General features: G+C 37.9%; 1 protein-coding gene, 1 long non-coding RNA gene and 1 pseudogene across 3 annotated transcripts in view; 2 read left to right on the forward strand and 1 right to left on the reverse strand.

Annotated features, from left to right (window-relative positions):
* METTL16 (methyltransferase 16, RNA N6-adenosine) overlaps positions 1–7,089 on the reverse strand; it is a 66,189-nt gene extending 59,100 nt beyond the window's left edge. Inside the window, exons 1-2 of the mRNA XM_039886343.1 lie at positions 6,939–7,089; positions 1,133–1,260 (exon numbers count right to left, since the gene is read on the reverse strand). Of these exons, the coding sequence (XP_039742277.1) occupies positions 1,133–1,260 (128 nt within the window). The 5' untranslated portion in view covers positions 6,939–7,089. The remainder of the gene's footprint in view (positions 1–1,132; positions 1,261–6,938) is intronic.
* Positions 7,090–7,148: 59 nt separating this feature from the next.
* LOC120621065 (uncharacterized) lies at positions 7,149–14,801 on the forward strand. Of its 2 annotated transcripts, none has more exons than XR_005658072.1 (3): positions 7,149–7,235; positions 7,629–10,704; positions 12,165–14,801. It is a non-coding gene; the product is annotated as an uncharacterized LOC120621065 (long non-coding RNA). The 2 variants fall into 2 exon arrangements; XR_005658071.1 differs by having other exon boundaries at positions 12,168–14,801.
* A 6,036-nt stretch (positions 14,802–20,837) lies between these two features.
* LOC120621318 (uncharacterized) lies at positions 20,838–20,956 on the forward strand (annotated as a pseudogene).
* Positions 20,957–24,795: the final 3,839 nt, after the last annotated feature.

Genomic DNA, 24,795 nt, shown 5'->3' on the forward strand with positions numbered 1-24,795 from the left:
ATTCAATATTATTTTATATTAGTTTCAGGTGTAGAGCATAGTGCTCATACATTTACATAATTTACATAGTAATTCCCTCCAATTAGTCTGGTACTCACCTGGCACTATACTTAGTTATTACAATATTATTGACTTTATTCCCTATGCTGTACCTTTACATCCCCATGAATATTTTGTAACTACTAATTTGTACTTCTTAATTCCTTCACCTTTTCACCCAGGCCCCCAACCCCCTTCCATCTGGCAACCATCAGTTTGTTCTCTATCAGTCTGCTTCTCTTATGTTTATTTTGTTCTTTAGATTCCACATATAAGTGAGATCATATGACTTATTTCACTTAGCATAACACCCTCTAGGTCCATCTATGTTGTTGCAAATGGTTAACATTTCATTCTTTTTATGGCCAAAAGTAGTATTCCATTGCATATATGTACCACATCTTCTTTAACTAATCATCTATTGATGGGCAGTTAGGTGGCTTCCATATCTTGGCTATTGTAAATAATGCTGCAATGACATAGGGGCGTATATATGTTTTTGAATTAGTGTTTTGGATTTCTTTGGATAGATATCTAGAAGTGGAATTACTGGTAGTTCTATTTTTAATTTTCTGAAAAACCCCCATACTGTTTTATTTTCTTAATTTTTAAAAATCAACTTTTTAACCTAAATGTAGTAAAATCCTAAGTAATAAAATTTGTGAAATCACAGTTTTGGTGTCGTGGTTATTATCTTCTTACCTCACATCAAAATAAACATACACTTTAAAAAACGGATTTCAGATCCTCACCAGCCACCAAGTTTTAGAGCACAATCGCAAGGTTCCTGTAGTTAACTCTGGGATCTCTGCTGGGGAAGCAATGATGTGAATATCAAAAGTTGCTTTCTGGGTTTTTTTTTTAAGCCAGAAGAAACTTAAAAACATTTAGTCTAATCCTCTCATTTTGTACATTAAAAAGCTGAAACCCGGAGAAGTTAAGTGATTTGCCCAAAATCAGATGAGACATTTAATGACATGTCTAGGATTAGTATTCAGGTCTACCATCAGTTGGGTATGCTTTCTTCTACACTGTATCCATTCAGATTACACTAGAATAATACAGTATTAAGAATTCTTCATCTGTTACCTACCTCACTCTTCCATTCAGATTTATCTGAACATGCTGCTTAAAATCTGGATATTTGGATGCCAGATATGCAAAGTCAGGAGGTTTGTCCTTATATCTATTTCTTGCATGCATTGATTTACTCAGAGCCATCTTTAAAAAGAAAAAGAAAAGAAAAAAAGAAAAAAATCAGCATATTTAGTTTTAAAAAACATTAATGGGGAAAAGATGTGGTTGCCAAGTTAACAGTTATAGCCAACACATCCTTGTCAATAAAGTGAAAGTTATATTTTTTAAATGTATACAACAAATAAGCATATGAAAAGATGTTCAACATCATCTGTTATTAGAGAAATGTACTCATTAGGATGACCATAATTTTAAAATGTTTAAAAGAAAATAATAAGTGTTAGAGAGGATGTGAAGGAATTAGAGCTCTCATTCATTGCAGGTTGGAATGTGAAACGGTACAACTACTGTGGAAAACAGTTCGATGGTTTTTTAAAAAGTTAAAACATAGAATTACCACATGATCCAGGATTTCCACTCATACATATATACTCAAAAGAACTGAAAACAGGAATTCAAACAGATATTTGCATACTGATGTTCATAGCATCATTATTCACAATAGCCAAAAGGTGGAAATAATACCAAGTGTCCATAAACAGATGAACAGATAAACAGAATGCGGTATATACATACAATAGAACATTATTCAGACATAAAAAGTACTGAAATTCTGATACATGTTACAACATGGACAAACCTTAAAAACATTATGCCAAGGAAAATAAGCCATATACAAAAAGAATATTGTATTATCTCACTTATATGAGATACCAAGACTGGGCAAATTCATACAAATGAGAATAGAAAAGAGGTTACTAGGGGTTGGGGGAGGGAGAAATGATGAGTTATTCTTTAATGGACACATAGTTTCTGTTTAGGATAAAAAAAAACTAGAAATGGATAGTGGTGATGGTTGCACAACATTGTGAATATACTTAATGTCACTGAATGGTACACTTAAAAATGGTTAAAATGGTAAATTTTATGTTATATGTTTTACCACAATAAAAAAAAATGTATACAACATATAATTATTTTTTTAAACCAAGGGAAGAAAATTAGAACAATTCCTTTAAAAGCATCAAAGTGGCAGAAGGTACAGCCAAGAATTTTATAATCTACAGCTAAGAATATTATAATCAGAGGTTAGTTTTTACAGTGGCCTTGCATGGATTGAATATTTGGTAGTACACCAGGAAATCATTAAAGTTTCAAAAACATCTTTGATTCCAACTTCCTTTATAAATTTCAGTCTTGTCATTCCCCGCTAGCTAAAACCAAATAAAACAAATTTTATTTTTTCTTCTTCTAGATTACAAAGAAAAAAGTTAAAATGCATTTATAGCAAGAAATTAAAACTAGAAGCCATTGTAGTGGTTTAGTAAATCTCTAAGTAGTTGGTAATTTAAAAATATTTTAGTGTACTAGTTATCTCTGGGTCATAGGTGATTTTTATATTCTTCTTTATACGATTCTGTATTTTTCACATTTTTTATAATGAGCATTCATCTAAATAGTATTATATAAGCCAGAAACCTGAGTTACCTGATAGTTCCCTATTCCTCTCATAGTCCAAGAAATCAAAAGTCATGTTGACTTATTCTGCTAAATACCTCTCAAATCCATTTTTTTCTCCCTACTTCCACCAATATAAGCCCAGTACAAGTTACCTACTGCTACAACAGCCTCTTAATCGGTCTCCCTGAATCCCTTTCATTCTCTCCATTTCTTTTCTCGCCTTGCAGTGATAACTTCTAAACACACATCTTATGTCCTACTATGCCTACTTGCTCAAAACCTTACTCTTCAGAGAAAAACAAAAAACCTTACTTCAGCATACATGTAAGGCCCAGAATGGTGTGGGCTCACCTATTTCTTTACCATCAGCTCAAGTCACACTCCCCTAGCTCATTTTTCTGTCCCTCTATTTTGGCAATAGGGTCTTCACACAAGTTACTTCTTTTGTCTATAGTGCTCTTTCCTTCCCCCTCTTTACCTGAAAAAATTTCTATTCATCTTTACTATCACAGTTCAAGAATCTCTTCTTCAGGAAGATCTTTCCTTCCCTAATCTCTCCAGTTAAGTAATATCCCCTGTTAGAAAGTTTCCTAGCCAAAAGCACCTTTCCTTTGCAGGCTCTGTTAAAGATGTAACTGCATAGTAATAAATCTGTTAACGCTATTTCAGAAGGTTTTTTGACAGCTTTCCACACTGGAAATTTAACAACCATTTTCAAAAAAGAATTGTCTTCACCCCAGACCTTTCCAAATCATATCCAACTGCCCACCAGACTTCTCGCTTGAATGGCTCAAAAGTACTTCATGTACGACATGTCCAAAATTAAGTAATTTCTACCCAGCCCAAAATGGTCCTCTGTGAATCTTCCCTATTTCACTAAATGAAACCACTATCTTTCTTATGGCACACAACCCTGAAATCTTTAGCGTCTTCTCCACCCTACTTCCTTCATTCCAAACATACCATGTCCTGAAATTCTCTATCTCCTAATTATTTCTTGACCCTATCTATTTTTCACCCTTCACAAATCTACATCTCTAGGCCAGATTATAATCTCTTTATTGGATTACTATAATAGTCCCTAACTGATCTCTCTATAACCACTCCTGCAATCCACCTGTCACCCAACAGACAAGTCTTCCCTTCCCCACCCCATGCAAATCTGAACACTCTTTGCTAAATCCCTTCAGTGGCTTCCTAAAGCTATTAGACTGATAAAGTCCAAAATCATTATCAAGGCATACGTAATCTAGGCCTCACCTATCCCTCTAACTTCATTTGTTGCCACTTTCCCCTTCCTACACTATGCTCCAGACATATTGGTCTTCTTTCATTCTCTGCTGCATCATGGTCTGTCCCACCCTCCCTTCACCTTGTGAAGACTCAATAGTCCTTAAAACCATACCCTAGCATCATTTTCTCTGGTAGCTTTCTCTGACACCACATATCCATTCAGATGTCCACTCTACATGCTTTCAAAGCACTCTGTACTTTAGAGATCTTTGGTTTACGTTTGTCACATGCACGCACGTTACACACACACACACACACACCAGGTTACAAACATGTCCATCTTATTCTTCATTGTACCCCCTAGCAACTGGCGTACAATAAGTATTTGTTGAGTAAATGAATAATTTGGAATTTGGAGGAATTAAGAGTCACTTGGAAGTTCTTTTCCAGTACATTACCATCTTCTGTCCCTCACATTATCACAGAAACTCAAGATATACAAGTCTTAATTTCCTAACATTAACATACACTTTACAGATCATCAGCAAAGAAAGGAGCTTAAAACCAGGACAGGTCTCATTTCCTAAGAAAAAGTTGAAAAGAAAAATACTTTTCTTTCTTGTGATTCTGGCAACCAACAAAAAAAGAAAGGTACTCTAAGAGTAATTTCAAGAGACAATGGTATGTTAGGGTTCTGCAACACATTAAGACTTTAAAGACTACATAGCTGACATCAGTGTACATACATAACACTCTGAACGTATGTGGAACAACTTAAATTATAGATATGTGTCAACAAAAGAACATCCAGACCTATAGAAAAATTGTAAGAGTTTATTTGAGCCAAAGTTTTTGAGGACGTGTCCAGAAGCAAAATCTCAATGAATTGAGAAAATGCTCCAGTCTACAGCCATGCTACCCTGAACAAGCCCGATCCCGTCTGAGCTAAGCAGGGTCGGGCCTGGTTTATACTTAGATGGGAGACCACCTAGGAAGACCAGGTGCTGTAAGTGTAAAAAATAAAAATAAGGGATTGTAAACTGACAAGGTCCTTGCAATCTGTGAGGTCAACCAAGGGTTGCCTCGCCTAAAAAAAAGAGAGAGAGAGAGAAAATGCTCCAGAAAATGGCAGTTTTACAGTTCCTTTTATGCATTTAATCAAAGGAGAAAATGTAAGGAATGTACATGAAATCCACTGATGGTAGATTAAGGTGGGAGAAAGCAAAGCAGCAAAATCTCTAGGATTGGAAAAAAAGCAAAATGGAGAAACACATGCTTTTAACATTAGTGGGTATAGGATAGTTAATAATTAACATTTATAGTATATAGAGGGTATGCAGAGAACAAGATAACGATGAGGAGTTCTGTGGTCTTGTGCTATGGTGCCTACAGTTGTGCTTTTGAAGGGTCTAAAAAAGAAAATTACTCTGAAATTTCAAAGGTATGTTATCCTAGATGTGTAAGAACAACAGACAGGGCTCACTTAAGGTAAAGATTGACCTTTGCTAAGGAAGCTGTAGGCCTGGGATGTGACTACCCGCTATGACCTGTCCAGTTGGAATTTGTGATCAAACTATCCAGTGTGGTTATTTTCGGTCACTGAGCTAGTCAAGCCTACCATGCGGCCGCTCTGAGTTTGTTAGGTTTATCACATAGACCCTTTTTCATTCACATATGACAGATTCAATTCATTTCCTACATTATTCAACCTTTCTGGTCAGGATAGATAAAGGAGTCAATAAAGCCACTTTCTTTGCTAACCAAGCTCTAATACAGGCAATGGGTTCTTAGCTAAATAGATCCCATTCCCCAGAATTTAACTGAGTGTCAACTCTTAACCTGATATTAGCAATGTCACTTCCTTTTCTTTAACCTAATGTTCTTTTCTATTCCTGGCTCATTCTGCTCTGGCTACAATGGCCTCCTTGTTGTTTCTCTATGAATTCTGGTATGCTCCTGCCTCAGGATTTTTGTACTTGCTGTTTGGTCAGCATGGACCCCTCCTCCCCTAGAAATACACACATATAAGGTACTCTGGCCTTGTTCAGGTCTTTTACTCAACTGTCACCTTCCGAATGATGCCTTTCTTTAGTACCTCTACTTTAAAGTGAAGCAAATGAATACACTCCTTGTTTCCTTTACTAGCCTCAGTCTTCTACATAGAACTTACCCATTTGGCATTCCATATACTTCACTAATTTTTTAAAATCTATCTTGCCAGTAAGCTTCATAAAAGAAAAATATTTCGTCTATTTGCTCACTGCGATTTCCTAGCATTTAAATTAGGGCCTGGGAGAGTAAGCACTCAATAAGTATTTGTTGACGGAAGGCACAATGGTACCCTTTTCACTGTCTAGGCCACCGAAACACAACACCCTCATCCTTGGTGAAAAGTTCCCTCTTAACTCACAAAGAGGCTCAGCCTTAGGGTTGGGGGCTTTTCCCGGGTTACCCGAGTCAGTCCAAAAAGCAGTAGCACGAACTTGTTTCCTTGGGTTTTCCTGCCGCTTAAATAATACCACTTACCTTAACAGACAAGTCTAAATTCTGCTTTCAAAACTTCGAATATCCTTCTGCACAGATCCCAACCACTTCAACCCTAATCTCCATTTTTTTCTCGTTGCCTTCCCTTATAAATCTGACTTTTTCTTCCAGTCCCGCCACTGACAGTTCTCCGTCTCTTCCACTCTTTCCACACCCTCATTTCACTCACTCAGTTTGTCTTCCCGCCTCAGTTTCGGATCTCTCTAAACCTCTTCAGCTCCCAGGGGTCTTTCCTACCTCAAATCCTAGTCTCCATTCTATTCGCCAACGCCCCCCACCCATCCCATCACCACTCTCGCGCGTGCACACACCGACACCCACACCCCACTACTTACCCACCCACCGGGTCTCTCTCCCTAGACCCCGAAGTGAGCCACAGGCCCAAAACCCGAGAATGAGGAAACCTGGGTGATGTATGGGTCAAGTGAACTCTCAACCTGCTTGAAAGATATTAAGTGACTTACCTCTGAGGTCGAAGTTTCTACCGACGACCAGTTTATATTAGGCCTCTAACCTCAGTGTCTTAAGCCAACCGCACCGCGAAGCTCCTGGAAACGCAGATGTTACGCTCCCAGCGCGCCGCCATCTTGGGGCTGCCATCCGGCCTCGTGGTTGGACAAGTAACTCTCGCGCTATCTGTAGCAGTTGCTGAAGAAAAAAAGAAACTGTCGCGAGACCTGGAGTTTGCGGCTCCAGATGTAGAGGGCGTTAGCAGCAAGTGGACTCCTTTTCGCGAAAGCACCTGCATTAGGATCTGCTAGGTAACTTTGTTTTGTTTGTTTGTTTTTGTTTTGTTTTTAATGTAGGTTTTAAAAAGTAGCTTTCTGGGCCCCACTTCATACTTACTAAATCACAGTCTCGGGTTGGGCGAGAAATATGAGGATGGCGGGGGATTGGGAAAAGAGAGCTTTTGGATTCGATGGCGGGCAATTAGCGTTTATTGTGCGACAGGGCTCTTCATGCGATATTTCATTTAAACATCACAGATAAACTGAGGTGAGAAAAAGTAGTCTCATTTACAGAGGAAGAACTGGGGATCAGAAGTATTGTTATTTGTTCAAGATCTTACACCCGTATGACAACAAATCTATGTTTTTTTGTATTTCCTCAGCTGGAAAAGCTATTAAATACGTTTTATTTTTCTTTTCAACTAGGTTATACTAATTTTTACCCTCTGGTAAGTAGAGTGAGCATTAGTCTCCCCATTTTACAATTGAGACAAAAAGGCGAATTACTTCGAAAAGGTGTACAGCAAGTAACAAAACTAGGGCTAAAGTCTGAGCCTCTGGATCCTCAATATTATTAAAGCTTGCCTAGGTCCTGGTAATTAATGTGAAAGCTTCTGGCAAACTGTTGCAATAAAATTCATAAACAGGGACAAAGGAATGAAGACTTCAGCATTACACAGAACTGAGTGTATCAGGATTGGCCTAAAGAAGATGAAGAGGTGTTTTCATTATCTATTGTGTAACAAACCACGCCTAGGCATTCTTCCGCTGCCCTTGCTTTTGGTGGTAGCATCAACTGGGGCCTGGTTGAGCTGGAATGACTGGCCTCTCTCCCTGTAGTGGCAAATTCTCTCCTCCATGTGACCTTTCCACATAATCTCTCCAGCAGTATAGCCATGCTTCTTACATGGTGGTTCAGGGCTCACAAAAGGGGAAAAGTGGAAGCTGGTAGGCCTTCTTAAGGCTTAGGTCCAGAACTGGTGCTTTCACCTTACTCTATTTGTTAAACCAAGTGAAAGGGCCAGCCCAGCTTCCAGAGGGACTACAGTAGGGTACCCCTTCAGTACTAGAAGATACAGTTCACTAAGTCTGCCATTGTAGCAGAATACCACAAAAAATTTTCTGTCTTTAGTTGGTAGTAACTTTGGTACAGGTTATTTTTTATAGTATTTGGCGCTTTCTTCTAAAAGGGTAAAAAAGAAAAGCCTTGGAGGTATGACTAGTAGGGTTGACAGTGGATTGCATTTAAAATGCTGGTGAATATCTTCTCTGTCAGCTCCAGACAGATCCAAGTCCTCTGTGGGTTGAACAAGAGAAACCCTAGCTCTGCAGCCAGGAAATTTGGGCTTTTATCTTGACCCTACCACTTACTAACCTTATGGTTATGGACAATTTACTTAAACTGTTCGAGCCTCAGTTTGCCCAATATTGCAAAACCAGATGGTAATCTCATGAAGTTGTGAGAAATCAGATGATGCATATAAAACAGCATAGTTTCTGGTACATAGGAAGGTGTTGTTATTACTATTATTATAATTTCTCTAGTCACTTTCTATTTTTAAAAATCTTTTATTTCATAAAGATAAAACATGTTCATTATAGTAAATTTGTAAAAAAAAATTAAGTAATACAGGAAAGTATGAAAAAGAAAGCAAAAATCTAAAATCTCAACCACTTAGAGCCAATCACCATAAATTTTAATAACCTTACTCCTAGACCTCTATATTCATAAAGACATTACTAAATTTCTATAGGAATATTTTCTATTTTTTTAACTCAAATATAAATCCTGGAGGTTTTATTTCAGTTAATATAGTTCTAAATAGTCCTTTGTGATGAGGGCATAGTGTTCCATTGTGTGGATGTGCCACATTTTTAAACTAATTTTTCTACAGGTGGACATAGATTGGTTTGCTTCTAAAATTGTGGTGCAATGATAAATACATCTCCTTTAAAAAAATTTTTTTACATAAAATTGTCTAGAGACTTCACAAAATAGATTTAAAAGATATTCAACATCTAATTTTTAGGGCTTATCTCTCTGACTTACCCTCCCCTGCCACTGTCCTTTAGCCAGGACCAGCCAGTTAACATCCACAGGTCTCTCTAACTTCATGTCTTAGGGAGCAACGATTGAGTATCAATTCCTTTTAGCCCAGAAGACCTTGGCCTTCTTATGTAAATTTATTTAACTCTCTCTGAGGGACCAAGTTAATATGTCAGATCCAATGGCTACCTTAATTAAGTCACAAAAGCTATGCCCTAATCCCAGAATAATGATCGTTTCTCAGCCTCCATTTACGTAACTGAGAGAACCACTCAAGTGATGCTTTACACTTAGACACAATGTTTTTTATTATAAATAATGCTGAATTCTTTCAAGAACGTGGAAAGTAAATTTCAAAAATTAATGCTGATAGAACTGGATCTAAATGTACATCTGATTACCCTCCCTCTTGTTCTAAGACCCAAAGCAAATATATTAATTAAAAATAAATAAATTCAAATGAATAAATTCCAAATAGGACTGAAAACCCAGAAATAGTACTATTGGCATACCAAAAAAATTGAGAATGCTTTGAAAAAAATAGGACACGTATAGGAATAACAAGTAAAAGGTCAAGTAGTTTTTATCGGAAACTGCAGATGATTTTGAAATTTATCTGGAAGATAATGTGTAAGAATAGATAATTATAATGGTTTTCACCTAGAAAAAATTAAAATTACACCATACATAAAATAAATCCCATATGGATAATAAAACAATTATTTAAACAAAATCAACTATAGAAGTATTAGAAGAATGTAAGAGAATATTTTTATAAACTTAGAATAGGGAGGGCCATTTAAAGATACAAAACTCAAAAACCTTATAAAAGAAAAGATTGCCAAAGTTGATTATATAAAAATTTTAAAATTCAATATAAAAAGGTAATATAATAATAGACAACAAACAAAATGTTTTATTTAGTATATGTAATGGGCAAAGGGTTAATATCTAGGATATATTCTCAAACAATGACAAATCAAGAAAATAATCCAGTGCTAAAATGAGCAATGGATATGAAGAGAAAGCAATAGATCATATATAGTTGACCAATGAATATATATAAAAAAATGCTTAGACACATATGTAATCATAGGAAGACATAGCGAAATAACTACAATGTATTGTTTTTAACATCAGGTTAATAAAACTAAAAAATGATGTTCAATGATGGCAAAGGTTGGTGTGTTGGTTAGTTTTTGCTGTGTAACAAACTAAAACTTGGTGATGCAGAACAACAAGCATTAATTATTACAATTTTGTGCATTAGATGGACAGTTATTCTGGTCTGGACTAGTTCAGCTGATCTCTGCAGTTTGCTGGAGGAAACACTGGGATGACGTTACATGCCTGGCAGTTGGCAGGCTCATTGGTCTAGGACAGGGGTCCCTAACCCCCAGGCCGCAGACCGGTACTGGTCCATGGCCTACTAAGAAATGGGCCACACAACAGGAGGTGAGTAGCAGGCAAGCGAGCAAAGCTTCCTCTGTATTTGCAACCTCTCCCCAGTGCTAGCATCACCACCTCAGCTTCACCTCAGATCATCAGGCATTAGATTCTCATAGGAGCACCAGTCTCTAGTGCCAAAAGGTTGGGAACCCCTGGTGTAGGGTAAGGGTCAGCAAATTAATGCCAGTGGGCCAAATCTGGCCACACCTATTTATACATAGTTTATGGCTTTTTCACAATACAACAGCAGCGTTGAGTAGTTGCAAGAGAGACCCTATAGTCCGCAAAGCTGCAAATATTTACCATCTAGCCTTTACAGAAAAAGTTTGCCAACCCCTGGTCTAGGGAACCAAAGCTGGGAGTGTGTCTTTGCTTCACATTGTTTCTCACATTCCAGTAGGATAGAGTAGGTTTATTCACATGGCAGGAACATTCCAAGAAAGCTAGAGAGTAAGCTACAATATCTCTTAAGGCCTAGGCCAACCCAAATAAAAAGAGTAGGGAAACAGACTTCACCTCTGGGTAGGAGGAACAGCAAAGTATCTGGCCAATTACAATCCACCATAGTGAGTGTAAATTGCATTTACACTCATTGAATGCATATATATGTATGCATTCAATCTTAGAATATTTGCAAAAAGAAAAAACGTGGTGATTGCTTCTAGAGTGAAGAACTGATGATTGGGAGACAGGAGTAGGAAGATTCGCTTTTCAATATAATTGATTTAGTAACTTGAATTTTGTATTAAGGATATATCAAAAAATAAATGTAATAAATAAAAAAATAAATATTCTCCTAACCAGCAATTCCATTTTTAAGTTATTTCCTAAAGAAATGCAGTGATATTGAGGTGGGTACATTGATGTTCATTGTCACAATGTTTATAAAAGAGAAGGAAAATGGGAACAATGTAAATATCCCTCAGTAGGGGAATGAGTGAATAAATTATGGTACATCAGTAGTATGGAATGCTATAAAGCTGTTGACAGTACATAAATCTATGTCTACTGACATGGAAAATCTCCAAGATATAGAATAAAGTAAAAGAAAATTGTGAAACAAGAGTTTCAATTTGATACCATTTACATACAGCAAAAACAAAACACCTATTTCAATATAAAAATCTAAACATATAAAAGTCATTATAGGAAAAAATCTGAAAGGAAAAACCCTAAACTGAATCTGGTTACCTTGGAGAAACTGAGTTGGAATATTAGAGGTGGGGCATGAGAGTTTTTAATTTTTTCTGTATCATTTAAGTGTTTTAAAATGTTAATGAATCAATATACAGTTGTATAATTTGAAAATAGATTAAAAAAATAAAAAGAAGATAAAATCACTTTTGTTAAGAAACCACAGCCTGAAAACTCATTCAGGAAAAGGTAGTCTGGAGAGGAGGCAAAGTTGGATAATATGAGATCATAGAGGTTTAGAAGATATACCCAGATGCTCCAACTCTGTTTAGCAGGAGTTTCAGAATGTGAGAGCACAGAAAGTAAAAGAATGATGGAAGAAAAAGTCCTGAAGCAGAGAAAGATATAAGTCTTCTAATTAAGAGTTCGCTGTGTACCAAACTGAATGAATTTTAAAAGGCCCACACCAGTCAAGTTGTTAGAGTGGACCCTAAACCAATATGACTTGTATCCTTATAAAGAGGAGATTAGGTTACAGACAACACAGACAAAGGGACAACCATGAAAGGACACGGCAAGAAGGTGGCCATCTGCAAGCCAAGGAGAGGCCTCAGAAGAAACCAAACCTGCTAACACCTCGATCTTGGACTTCCAACCTCCAGAATTGTGAGAAAATAAATCTCTGTTGTTTAAGCCACCTAGTTTGTGGTATTTTGTTATGGAAGCCCTAGCAAACTAATATAGCTTCCTTGGTTATGTTTATTCATAAGTATTTTATACTTCTTATTGCTATTGTACATGAAATTGTTTTCTTAATTGCCTTTTGCGAGTGTTCATTTTTAATGTGTAGAAAATCAGCTGATTTTTATGTGTTGGTTTTGCATACTGCAACTTTGCTGAATTCTTTTTTTTCTGGGATCCTTAGGATTTTCTACATATAAGATCATGTCATCTGTGAACAGTGATCTTTATACTTATTCCTCTCCAATTTTGATGCTTTTTCTTTCTTTTCCTTGCCTAGGACTTCTAGTTCTACATTGAACGGAAGCAGCATAAGCAGGCATCCTTGTTTTATTGCCAACCTTAAAGGAAAACCTTTTGGTCTTTCACCATTGAGTATGCTATTATCTGGCACTTTTCATATATAGCCTCTATTATGTTGAGGTTGTTTCCGTCTATTCCTACCTTGTTGAGTGTTTTTATCAAGAATGGGTGCTAAACTGTCAAATGCTTTTTTCTGCATCAAATGAAATAATCATTTTTTCCACTTCTGTTAACGTGGTGTATTGATTGATTTTCATATGTTAAACCGTCTTTGCATTCCAAGAATAGACCCTCTTGGGTCTATTTTAATATGCTATTGAATTTTAATATGCTATTGAATTCAGTGTGCTAGTATTTTATTGATGATTTTTATATTAATGTTCATAAGGGATATCGATATAGTTTTCTTTTTTTGTAATATCTTTTCTGATTTTGGTATCAGGGTGATCTTGACTTCATAGAATGAATTTGGAAGTGATCCTCTTCAATTTTTTTAGAAGAGTTTGAGGAGTATTGGTGTTAATTCTTCTTTAAATATTTGCTATTGTTATCATTCATCTATCTGGAATCTAGTGAAATATGTATCTTTTCCAAGGAGCTAGCTGGATGTTTGAATACCATTAATTTTTTTTATCGTGGCAAAATACATATAACAAAATTTACCACCTTAACCATTTTAAGTGTACAGCTCAATATTGTTGACATTGAACATTGTTGTGAAATAAACTTCCAGAACTTTTTCAACTTGCAAAACTAAAATTCTAGATCCATTAAACAACTCCCCTTTTCCCCCTTCCCCCAAGTCCTGGTAACCATAATTCTACTTTCTGTTTCTATGAATTTGACTATTTATGATAGCTTATATAAATGAAATCATACAGTATTTATCTTTTTGTAACTGGTTTATTTCATTTGATACCCATCGATTTGAATTGTCCTCTTGGTAATTTTTGTAGTTCTCATACATACTTGGGTTTATTTCTAGACTTGTTTTATTAATCCACCTCCCTATTTCTACACATGTACACATTTGTTTTAATTATCATAGCTTTCTGTTGTCTAACTCATATCAAATATTTATTCTTCCAGATAAACTCTAGAACCATTTTATTAAGTTTTCTACAAAAACCCTTTTGGGATTTTTTTAGTTATTACATTATATATACAGATCAATTTTGAGAGGATCAGCATCTCTATAATATTGACTCTTCTATTTATATTTAATAAGACTTTAGCATGCAAGATCATTCACAACAGAGTCCCACTTTTTTCTCCCATATTTAACCACCCTCCAGCCAAACTCACTATGATCTGGTCCCTGAACACACTTTGTGCTCTTTCCTGCCTCTCTCTCTCTTTGCTCAAACTAGTGTGTCTTATTGAAACATCCTCCTCTTCTCCTTCCCACAATTTCAGCTGGTCCATAACCTATACATACTTTATGTCCCATCACAAATTGCTGCTTTACCCATACTTCCTGATTTCCTCCATCTAGATGTGACTTCTCCCTCCTTTGAAACTCTATAGCACTTCGTTTCTCACTTTATTAATGTCCTCACCCCCGTTCGCTCTCTGTTGTTATTTGTGTTTTTCTCTTATTGGTCCACAATCAACAACAATTTTGCATTAAAACAACAGATCTCATCTAGGAATGCACATCAGAATCCAAGAAAAGCTTTTTTAAAAATCCACATGCTTTGATCTCATTCCAGGAAATTCTGACTAAGTAGGCTTGAGGTGGGGCTCTGACACCAGTATTTTGCATGTGTATACTTAAAATTCTCCACAGGTATTCTGTGAACCTCTGGTTATGAATCATTGTTTTTAGATAAACCTCCTGAACTCTTGAAAATATACATATGTATATGTATATTGAGTGCGAGTAGAGTTTGTCATCCCAAAATATATGCTTTTTAGGAATATGATTATTGTAAGCTGGTTATTTTTAAGAAACAAAAGACTTAGAGGAGTCTTTTACCTCCCCCTTACCTGTCTGAAGGAATTTAGATAGGAAAACCTGCTTGAAGGAAGTGAACTATCACCTTAAAATAATATGAACTAAGTGTGGTAGATAATAAGGAACCTAGCAAATCTGTTGTTAGACTCCCCTCTGTGTCCCATTGTTTTTGGGTGGTGTGGCAAGAATTTGCTTACCAAGTGTTTACTCCTCATTTACCTGTGAATTGCCTACTTTCCCTTTGAAGTCCAAACCACTGCCCTACCCGCTTTCTCCTCTGCCCAAGATGACATGTAAGCCCCAACTGCCAATTTGTCCTTGGGCCCCATATTCTTATGGAGTTCCCACATATACATAAGTATTTAAAAATTGGTTTTCTCCTGTTAATCTGTCTCGTCAATTCGATTATTAGACCAGCCAGAAGAACTATGAGGGAAAGGAGGGAAAAATTTTCCCTTCCTCACAATCTGTGTGGCTATTGTTCTACCAAATCTTGGCTCCCTGAGTGCAAGGCCTGTATCTTATCCATCGTTACACTCTTCCCCAAATACGTAGTCCAGTAAAGGTTTGGTAAGTACACCTGTATTGCATCAAACCTGGATTGGCATTAAATGACAATGTTGCTCTCCCTATTTCAATAGCCTTACCAGCATATCACCTGCTATTCATCATAATCACCAGCCCATGGCCTGCCCTTTGTACACTGCAGCCCTGAATAATGCAGTGGGCAAAGGGAAAAGCAGGAGAAATGCCATCCCTATGGATATCCATAACTACAAGCCTGGTGCAGGAGCTCCAGGAAGTCTGGCTCCAGAAAGCAGGCAAGACCGGGTTCTGTACATGTCTAGCTGGGTTACTCCCTCTGAAACTTTCCTCACCTGTAAAATGAGAATGATAGCATTAGATATTTACTTCTCAAGGATAGTATGAGGCTCAGAGAAAAAAGCAGTGAGTTGGCTTTGACATTGTCCACTAATATATACATGTAAGGAATTATAGTAGCTGACTGTTAGTACTTCTGGGCTGGGGCTCCTACCACAGCCTTCTGCCTCTGCCTCTAGAGGCCCAAGGGTGAGGTCTGTGTCCCAAGAAAGGAAGTTCAGTCACACAGCCATTCATTATATATTCAACCTCAAACTGCAAAGAGCCTACTAGATGCCAGGCACTAGGGATAGAGATGAAAGACAAACCCTGTCCTCAAGGAGCCCAGAGGTTTACTGGAGCCCATGAGAGGGACACAGTTTGGATCTTTTCTCTACGGTTTTTGGAATGTTTTAAAAAAATAATGATGATGATATTGATTAAAGAAATCCAGGAAGTTTCAGGCATACAATTTAGCGTAAAGCGTGTGTGCGTGTGTGTGTGTGTGTGTGTGTGTGTGTGTAAAGTGTATGGCAGTACATATATGCTTATATATGTGTGTGCTGGGCTGGAAGGGCATGTCACTTATAAGTATATACAGGCATGTATGGGCATATATGGCATACACATGGGCATATACATGTATGGGCTACACATATATATATTGCATTATATGTTCACTGCGCATAATTAGATTTCTTTCAGTCACCACATATTTGACCCCTTTTACTCCATCTACCTCCCCCCTTTTGTCCACTGTTTAAATGAAAATGCAGTTTTGCAAATAATCTCAGATTATCAGGGGAGGCACGGGAGTAAATTGAGCCCTATGAACAGGAAGAGTTAGTGCAGAGCCCAGACTGTGGGCTCTAAGGGGAGGGGCAGGGCTCAATCAGGGTCAGGGGAGGTCCCGTAGGAGCAGGGCCCCGCGGAGCTGCCCCATGGATTCCACCTCCCTTTGGTTCCCGAGGCTACCCCCGCTTCCTCTGGCCCCTGAATCCCCCGGGCTCTGGGTCACAGCGCCCTCTGGCCTCAATACCCCGCTCCCTTCCCTGTCCTTTTGGTTCAGGCATCCCCCGGGACATTCCGCAGGCGGCCAGAACAGAAGTCTGAGCCCACCTTCCCCGCGGGCTGGCTGCGATACGTTTTCTCCCGCCGTGGGCTGGATCCCTGTTGTGGGCCGGGACCACTGAGTCCCAACTGAGGCAGCCAACCCCACCAACCCCCAAATTCTACGCCCGTGCCAACCTCCTTCCAGTTGCTAAGGTGGGGTCGCGGCCTCCAAAATCCTTGGCCCCAAGGGCACCTCTCCCCAAAACAGGGCCGGCAGGCGGGCCAGGTAGGCTAGGAAAACTAGCTCATGCGCAGAAAGGCTTTAGAATAGGCCTGTCACCTAGTAAGCGCTAAAAAATATTAGTATTGCATTTTCCTGAAATCTCTCCTTCTACCTGCTCTGCTCCATTATGCTTAAACTGCTCATTCTGGGAGCAGGAGTGGAGTTCCCAAAACATCCTTGTTTAGGGCGTTATCTAATACTAATATTAAATAGCTAAGTGTTTACCAAGTGAGATTATATGTTTACTAAGATCTAAGTACTCTGTTTACTGTGGGCCAGGCGTTGTGCTTGGGCTTTAAAAACGTTATTTCTTATCTTTACAATCACCAAATAGGATGTGATAGGGACTGTTATTACCCCATTTTAGTGATGAGAAACTAAGAATTAAATTAAGAATTCTGCAGGTCTTGCAGCAAATTAGTGGCAGAACCAGAGCTGTAACCCCAACTGTCTGATTCTCAGGCACCTATTTACCACAACAATATACTGTCCTTCCCAGCCCCTCTGCAGGTTCTGTGTGCAGGAGTCTTGGGGCACAGTGGGTTTTAGGCCCTGAAAGAGTGGTGGGGAAAATATGCACATGTGTGTGTTTTAATACTTTAAACTGGGAACACATGTCTTTTATAGTTTAAGGCAGTTTGAATTGGATGTCCCTTATTGAGATAAAATTTACATAACATAAAATTCACCATTTGACCATTTTAAAGTGCAATTCAGTAGGTTTTAATATGCTCACGATGTTGTGAAACCATCACCAGAACATTTTCATCATCCCCAAAAGAAACCCTGTACCCATTAAGCAGTTACCCCTCATTTCATGTTCCCCCAGCCCCAGGAAACCACTAATCTACTTTCTGTCTCTGTGAATCTGCCTATTTTGGACATTTCTTATGAATGGAATTATATAATATGTGATCCTTCATGTATGACTCCTTTCACTTAGGGTAATGTTTTCAAGTTTCATCCATGTTGTAGCATGTATCGATACTTCATTCCTTTATATAGCAAAATAATTTTCTACTATGTGGATATACCACTTTTAAATTATTCAACAATTGATGGATATTTGGGTTGTTTCCATTTTTTGGCTATTGGAAATAGTGCTGAAATATTCCAGTACAAGTTTTTGTTTGAACACTTGTTTTCAATTCTCTTGAATCTATTCCTAGGAATGGAATTGTCAGGTCATATGATAACTCCGTTTAACTCTTTAAAGATAATGCTGCATCATTTTACATTCAATCAGCAGTGTATGAGTGTTCCAACTTTTATTATAATAATAATGAGTATATATAGTTAAATTCAAATTATCAAAGGAAATACTACAGGAAAATTTTCCAGATCTGAGAAACTTGAGTTTCCAGATTGAAAGAGCTCAATAAAAGGCTAGCACAACAAACAAAAGGCAATTAGATACTTGTCATCAAATTTCAGAAAACCAAGAATAGAGAAGATCCTAAACACTTTCAAAGAAAAAAAAAAGAAAAACGAAAAACAGGCCAAAAACTAAGGCTTATGCTACAAGGCTTATGGCAAAATACAACAGTCCTTTACCCATGTACCTGTTCCATTCCCCAGAGGAAACTACTTTCAATTCTTAACTTTGTTTCCCTTGTTTTTCTCTTTATTTTTAAATAATATGCATATGCTACAGTTTCGTAGTTTATCAATTTTATGCACTGTGCTGACTTCCAGTATTCTATGTCCAACTTTTTGTTTTTTCTGAACTTATCAGCTGTCTTATTTTCATTTCCTTGGTTTTCTGTGTGCCTATCTCTATTTCATTACTTTTTTCAAATGCTCCAAAAGACTGTCACACGACTGAGAATAGTTGTTCCATATACTCAAACATAGTTTGAACTCTGTTGGTTCCATTTGAATTTTTTAATCTGGAGGCATCTATCCCTCAGCCCCCTTCTTCTGCCCCAATTTGATTTAACTGGGTCCTGTGGGGGCTTCTCTCACTAGTGCCCTGGATTAGAATTCCCATTTCCAGGATGCATGGCTTCCTCTTTCATGTTGCACATCCTCATTTTGCTAAAGCACATCCTCCAGGAGTAGTCTGAGATTGAGTGTTTGGAAAATTAAATACTGGAGCCCTTACATGTCTCGGTATGTTTTTATTCTACCATAACCTATCCTAGGCTATTTATAATAGATATGGAGATCTTTTTTCTCCATTGTTTTGAAAGTAAAGCTTCATGGTCTTCTAATATTCAATGCCTCTGGTAGTAGCCCAAATGCCACTCTGATTCTTGATGCTTTGTCTTTGGCCTGTTTTTCCATTTTTCTTTTTGGAAGTGCTCAGGATCTTTTTATTCTTGGTTTTCTGAAATTTGATGACGAATATCTGCAAAATTGTTTTTTGTTTGTTATGCTAGCCTTTTGGTGAGCTCTTTCAATCCGGAAACTCAAGTCCCTCAGATATGGAAAAATTTCCTGTAGTATTTCCTTTGATAATTTGAAGAGATTTTTATTATCAGGATTTAGTGAATTATCGAAACCAGCTTCTTTATAAACATCCAGCAAAGTTTCTGAGTGTTTCTGTATTTTGTGTTTTATTGTACTGTATTTTTCTGATTATAAAGATAACGCCTACTTACATAGAAAACTCAAACAGTGAAACTGTAAAATTTAACATACTTTTTAAAAGATTCAATGAAAGTGGAGACTATAATAAAGACAGAGTCACTTTTAATAGTTGCGTAGCATTCCATTGGAAAGATGTACCATTATGTATTTGACGAGAACTCTACTGGCAGGCAGACGTTTTTCAGTTTCTCTTTACTTTAAGCAATGCTAAGGTGCACATCTACACATAGATGCTACAATTTAAGTAGTCTCCTTATCCCTGCTGTCCTGGGGGACAGTGAAAGTAGGGGAGGAGTCACGAGAAGATGGAATTCAACCTGTTTCTTATGGAGGAGCTGTTGGGAGAGTGTCTGAATCCGCCTGGAGATGAACTCGATTTGACCTCTCTGATGGCAGTGCTTAGAGCAGCAGCTCTCAAACCTCAGTGTGCACACTGATCACCTGGGGAACTTGTTAAACAGGCGATTCCTGAGCTGCACTCCAGAGAGTCGGATTCTGTCTGAGGAGGGGGTCTGAGAATCTGCATTTTTAACAGGCATTCCATCTGATTCTCACATTGATGGGTGGTGGGCCACATTTGGAGAAATATTAACTTAGTGGAAGAAAAAGTGGAGGGAGGTAGAGTGTTCACCTGAGAAAAGGGAGTAGGGGGCTAATAGGGAAGAAAATTAATTAAGCATCTTCAGTCACCCTAGGGAATCAGGCTTCAGTATGCCTTGGGTTAGGGCAGAAGTAACCAATCTGCTTTCATTCTCTAAAAGGATCCAGGGATTCTGATAGTAACATAGAAAGACCCCACGTCTCCTAGTCTATACCTAAACTCATTTCCTCTCCTCCCTTGTACTCAGTGTTAATTAGTTATGAATATATGGTACATAGAAATGGCTCAGGATGTTCAATGTGACATTAGTAAAGCCACAGGCTCTGGCTACTCCCATCTCCAAGGTCACCAGCAGAGACACCCACAATTAGGGATCCTGCTAGAAAGTGGAAGAATAATACCAAATCTTGGTGAGAATGTGACGTAACAGGAACTCTGATGAATGGAACATAAATTGGTCCAACCACTCACAAAAACAATTTGACCCAATAATTCCACTCCAGGGTATGTACCTCAGAGAAACTTTTACACTTGGGCTCCAAGAAACATAGACATTAAAACAGCAAAAAACTGGAAAGAATCCAAATGCCTGTGGACAAAAGAATGGATAAATTGTCTGTGGCCATGCTACCCTGAACAAGCCCAATCCTATTTTATCTCGGAAGCTAACCAGGGTCGGGCCTGGTTAGTACTTGGATGGGAGACCACCTAGGAAGACCAGGTGCGGTAGGTGTAAATAAATAAATAAATAAATAAATAAATAAATAAATAAGGAATTGTAAGTTGACAAAGTCTTTGCCATCTGTGCGGTCAACCAAGAATTGCTTTGCCTAAAAAAAAAAAAAAAGAATGGATAAATTAATTGTGATATATTCACACAATGAAATACTATACATAGTACAAATGAATGAACTATATGCACATCAGCATGGATGAAGTTTAGAAACATGAGTGAAAAAAATTCATAGAATAAATATATTCTTGTTAAATTTAAAAATAAGCATAACTAAACAATTTATTATTTGGGGAAAAATATTATGCGTAGGAAAATATAAAGAAAAGTAAAAGATTGTAGGACAAATTCAGAATTACAGTTACCTCTGGATAAAACAGGGGATGAAATCTTTGAGCACCAGTAGTACACATATATCACATATGTTTCTTTGGCTATTAAATATTTCAAAATTTAAAAAGTAAGAGAAAGATGAAATCTCCTGGCCACTACTGTGGTCTCTCAATTTTATTTATCTTCTGAACCCCATCTCTCCTCCAACAGTCATGATGTACTAGGAAGCAAGATGTCAGGCCTGAAGAGGCCAATGGAAGCTTATAAAATCCACCTCCCTTTGACCATTCAGAGATTGGGGCAAGCCCCTGTTCTGCCCCTTCCCAGACTGTTTCTCATAGACTGTACTTGTCACTAAATGATGGCCTCTATTCGCAGCTAAGCTGATTGCATGTTTAACTAATATGGCATTTTTCTCTGTCAACAATAGGACTATACTTGGTACGTTGTTTTCTGAACAAGCAAGCCATCCTAATAGCTACTTTTTCTTATCCTAATGCATCCCTATCACCTACTCTTTTCTATCTGCCAGTCTCACAGTTCTGACTGGGCCTCTAGGCTTCCTTTTGCCTGGTGATGAACTTCTGTGGCTCCTTTCCTTGCTGCCTGTTAGCTCAGCAGCAGGTCTTGGGCTTTCCCGGGCTTTGAATGTTCTCCCTCTGCATGTTTCCTAATTCAAAGACTACCCAACTTTTAGAAGAGAGGCAGAGCTCCTGGGGTGAGGTTTAGCCTTAAACAATGCAGTTGAATGGACTAGGATTCTAAATAGGTGCATTCCAATCCTCTCTTCCCTCTGCCTGACTGTGTGCCTTGGATTAGGCCCCTTATCCCCATGGAGCCTGTTGCTTGGCCTGTGAGTAAAGACTGTTATCTTTTGGGATGTTGATAATGTGCAGGGACCATTAAAAGATGGAAAAGTTCATTTAGTTTCACTCACTTGTCTTAAAGATGGAAAAATTAAGGCTACAGTGGAGAGGAGACTTGGATGGGCCAGAAGTGCTTTACTGGCAGATATTGGACTAGAACCCAGGTCTCCTGTCTATCACCTTGCCTCCCTGTTGCTGGCTAAGGCACAGAGGTGAGGAGGAAGGACCTATGACCAGGGCGGGGGGCGGGGGGGGTGGATAATAAAAAAATAAAATGTTTAAAAAAATATGTATATATAGTATGAAAAAATAAATAAATAAACTAGCATTTAAAAAAATAAATAAAAAAGGACCTAGAGGCACTGGCTTAGCCCTCCCCCATCTCCATCTAAGACCAAGAAGCTGTTGCCATTGAACTGCTCATACTATCTGGGGGGTAAGAGGAGCCTGCCTCACCTGTCAGCTGGTCCATTGCACAATCTGACAAGCTAAGACCTGAGACTCTCCTTCCCACACTAGGCCCAGCTGTAGAAGGAATAGGTTAGGGTTCAAAGAATAACAAAAAAGTTGGACACTACCCTTACCTCTCCTTTAGACCCTACCCCCTCTCCCTGCAGAGTAAGAGAAGCGTGAGGAGGGGAAGCAAGCTCTCTGTAAGAGTTGAGCGGGGGCAAAACTAGTCTTCCTTCTCACCCCAAAGGGGTCTTTTATTTTGGAAAGAGAATTTATAGACAAGGTAAAAAGGAAGAGGAAGAAGCTTTTGGCCTGGTCTGTCTTTCAGACCATGAGTTGAGAATTTATCTTTGGAATGGAGAAATGGGAGAAGGTGAGACAGCTGAATTTGTCCTTGAGGCTGCCAGTGTAGGCTCTAATGGAAGCAGCGGTGACTGGACTCAGTGCAAAAATGTCTGGGGTCCCAGTTTGGTCCCCTGACTGGTGAGACAGCAAATGAACAGGACGTAACTACACATGACCTCTCCCAGCTCTGGCACACACACAGACTATATGTCAGCCCCAATCAGAAACATTGCCACTCTTCAGGAATTTCATCAAAGGTCCAATTAGAGGGTTTTTAAAAAAATTATTCAACTGTCATATATGAGACTGCATAACTATAATACAAAGGGGAGTTTTTATTTTTATTTTTCATTTAACATTACAATATACACAGCAAGTCTATGCTAGATCTTACAACCTGAATACAGGTATTTAACTTTTTTCATGCTGTTTATGTTTACAATGAACGGAAATCCTGTACTTGAAGCTATGCCTAGAAGAGCCTTTGTAGCTGCCACAAACTTTAGCTCCCAAACTCAGTTGTATGAGAAATAGAAAGCTTTTTTAGGGATTCCTCGTTCCCATGCATTATTCACAGTTTGGGGAGAGCTTTTTTGGGGGGTGGGTATCAAACCCTCAGGTATTTGTCCCTGCAGGACACAGTGGCTCTGTCAACTGTTTCCACTCCCAACTCGGTGACATGGGACTATGTCCCTGGACGCAGTGAGCAGCAGCACTCTTCCCTGAGGACTCGGTGCTCCCTCTCTGTCTCACAGCCTTCTCTGCTCTTTCCTTTTTTCCTTCCACCAGACCAGGGGAAATATTGATGTATAATTATCAAAATATTTTTAAAGGACTTATGCTATAGTAATGTATGGCTTTTTTAAAAACTTGAATACCAAGATCTAGTGATTGATCTAATAACTTCATACTTTTGAAGTAGTGATAATTGTAAACAATATTTCAACATATTGCAACAACCATAATAGGATATGAAAATAGCTGATTTCTGTTGATGACAAAAGCATAAGTACTGTTAATATAACAGTAGTTTGTTGCCTACATTCATAATTGAAGGAAATGCCACATTTCAGATACAGGTTAATGAAAATAAAGATGTAAATTTTTCCCATCCAAGTTTAAGAGCCCAGTTCATAAAAAACCCTGGTCAGAGGAAATTCATCTCTCTCAATCCTTCCTTCTTCAACAGGAGCCACAAATTCTCCCTGAGACTAATAGCATAAAACCTATTATCTGCTTGAATGAAGGGGGAGAGAATGTGTGCATAGCTTAATATCTCAACTTAAAAACTATTTTATCTTCAGTGGACTTTATTTACTCCTACTTTACACACACTATTAATATACCGATAATCTCTTTTCTTAACTCACAGAAAAATAGAAGCGGCACATTAGGAAAAGGGATCTGCTGCTTCTAAGAAAACACATTTACAATACCTAAGGTGGACTGTAAACAGCCTGAAATGTAGAGAGGAGAGAAGATTTTTTTTAAAGCAGACAAAAATTTAAAAATCATAGAAAATTGGAAAATTTAGTCGGCGTAGGAAAAAATAAGTATATGTACTTTAATTTTCCTGATTGCTTCTCTGATATTACAATAACTGATATTCATCACTATGACCTTGTATGCTAAAGAAAAAAACTAAAGAATGTATGCTTGTTAACCTATATTTACGAAGACATACTAGATATAATATACTTAGCATGATTTCCAAGCAAGATAGTGAAAATAAAGTTTTAATGCTTAAAAGAGTAAATCTTCAGGTTCTGGATAGTTGAGTTTGTGAAATTAATATTACACTCATGACCCTTTGTGCCCTTAATACTGGGGTTCATCTTATAA

The sequence above is a fragment of the Pteropus medius genome, unplaced genomic scaffold (assembly GCF_902729225.1).
Source record: "Pteropus medius unplaced genomic scaffold, Ma_sr-lr_union100, whole genome shotgun sequence".
NCBI classification, from domain to species: Eukaryota; Metazoa; Chordata; class Mammalia; order Chiroptera; family Pteropodidae; genus Pteropus; species Pteropus medius.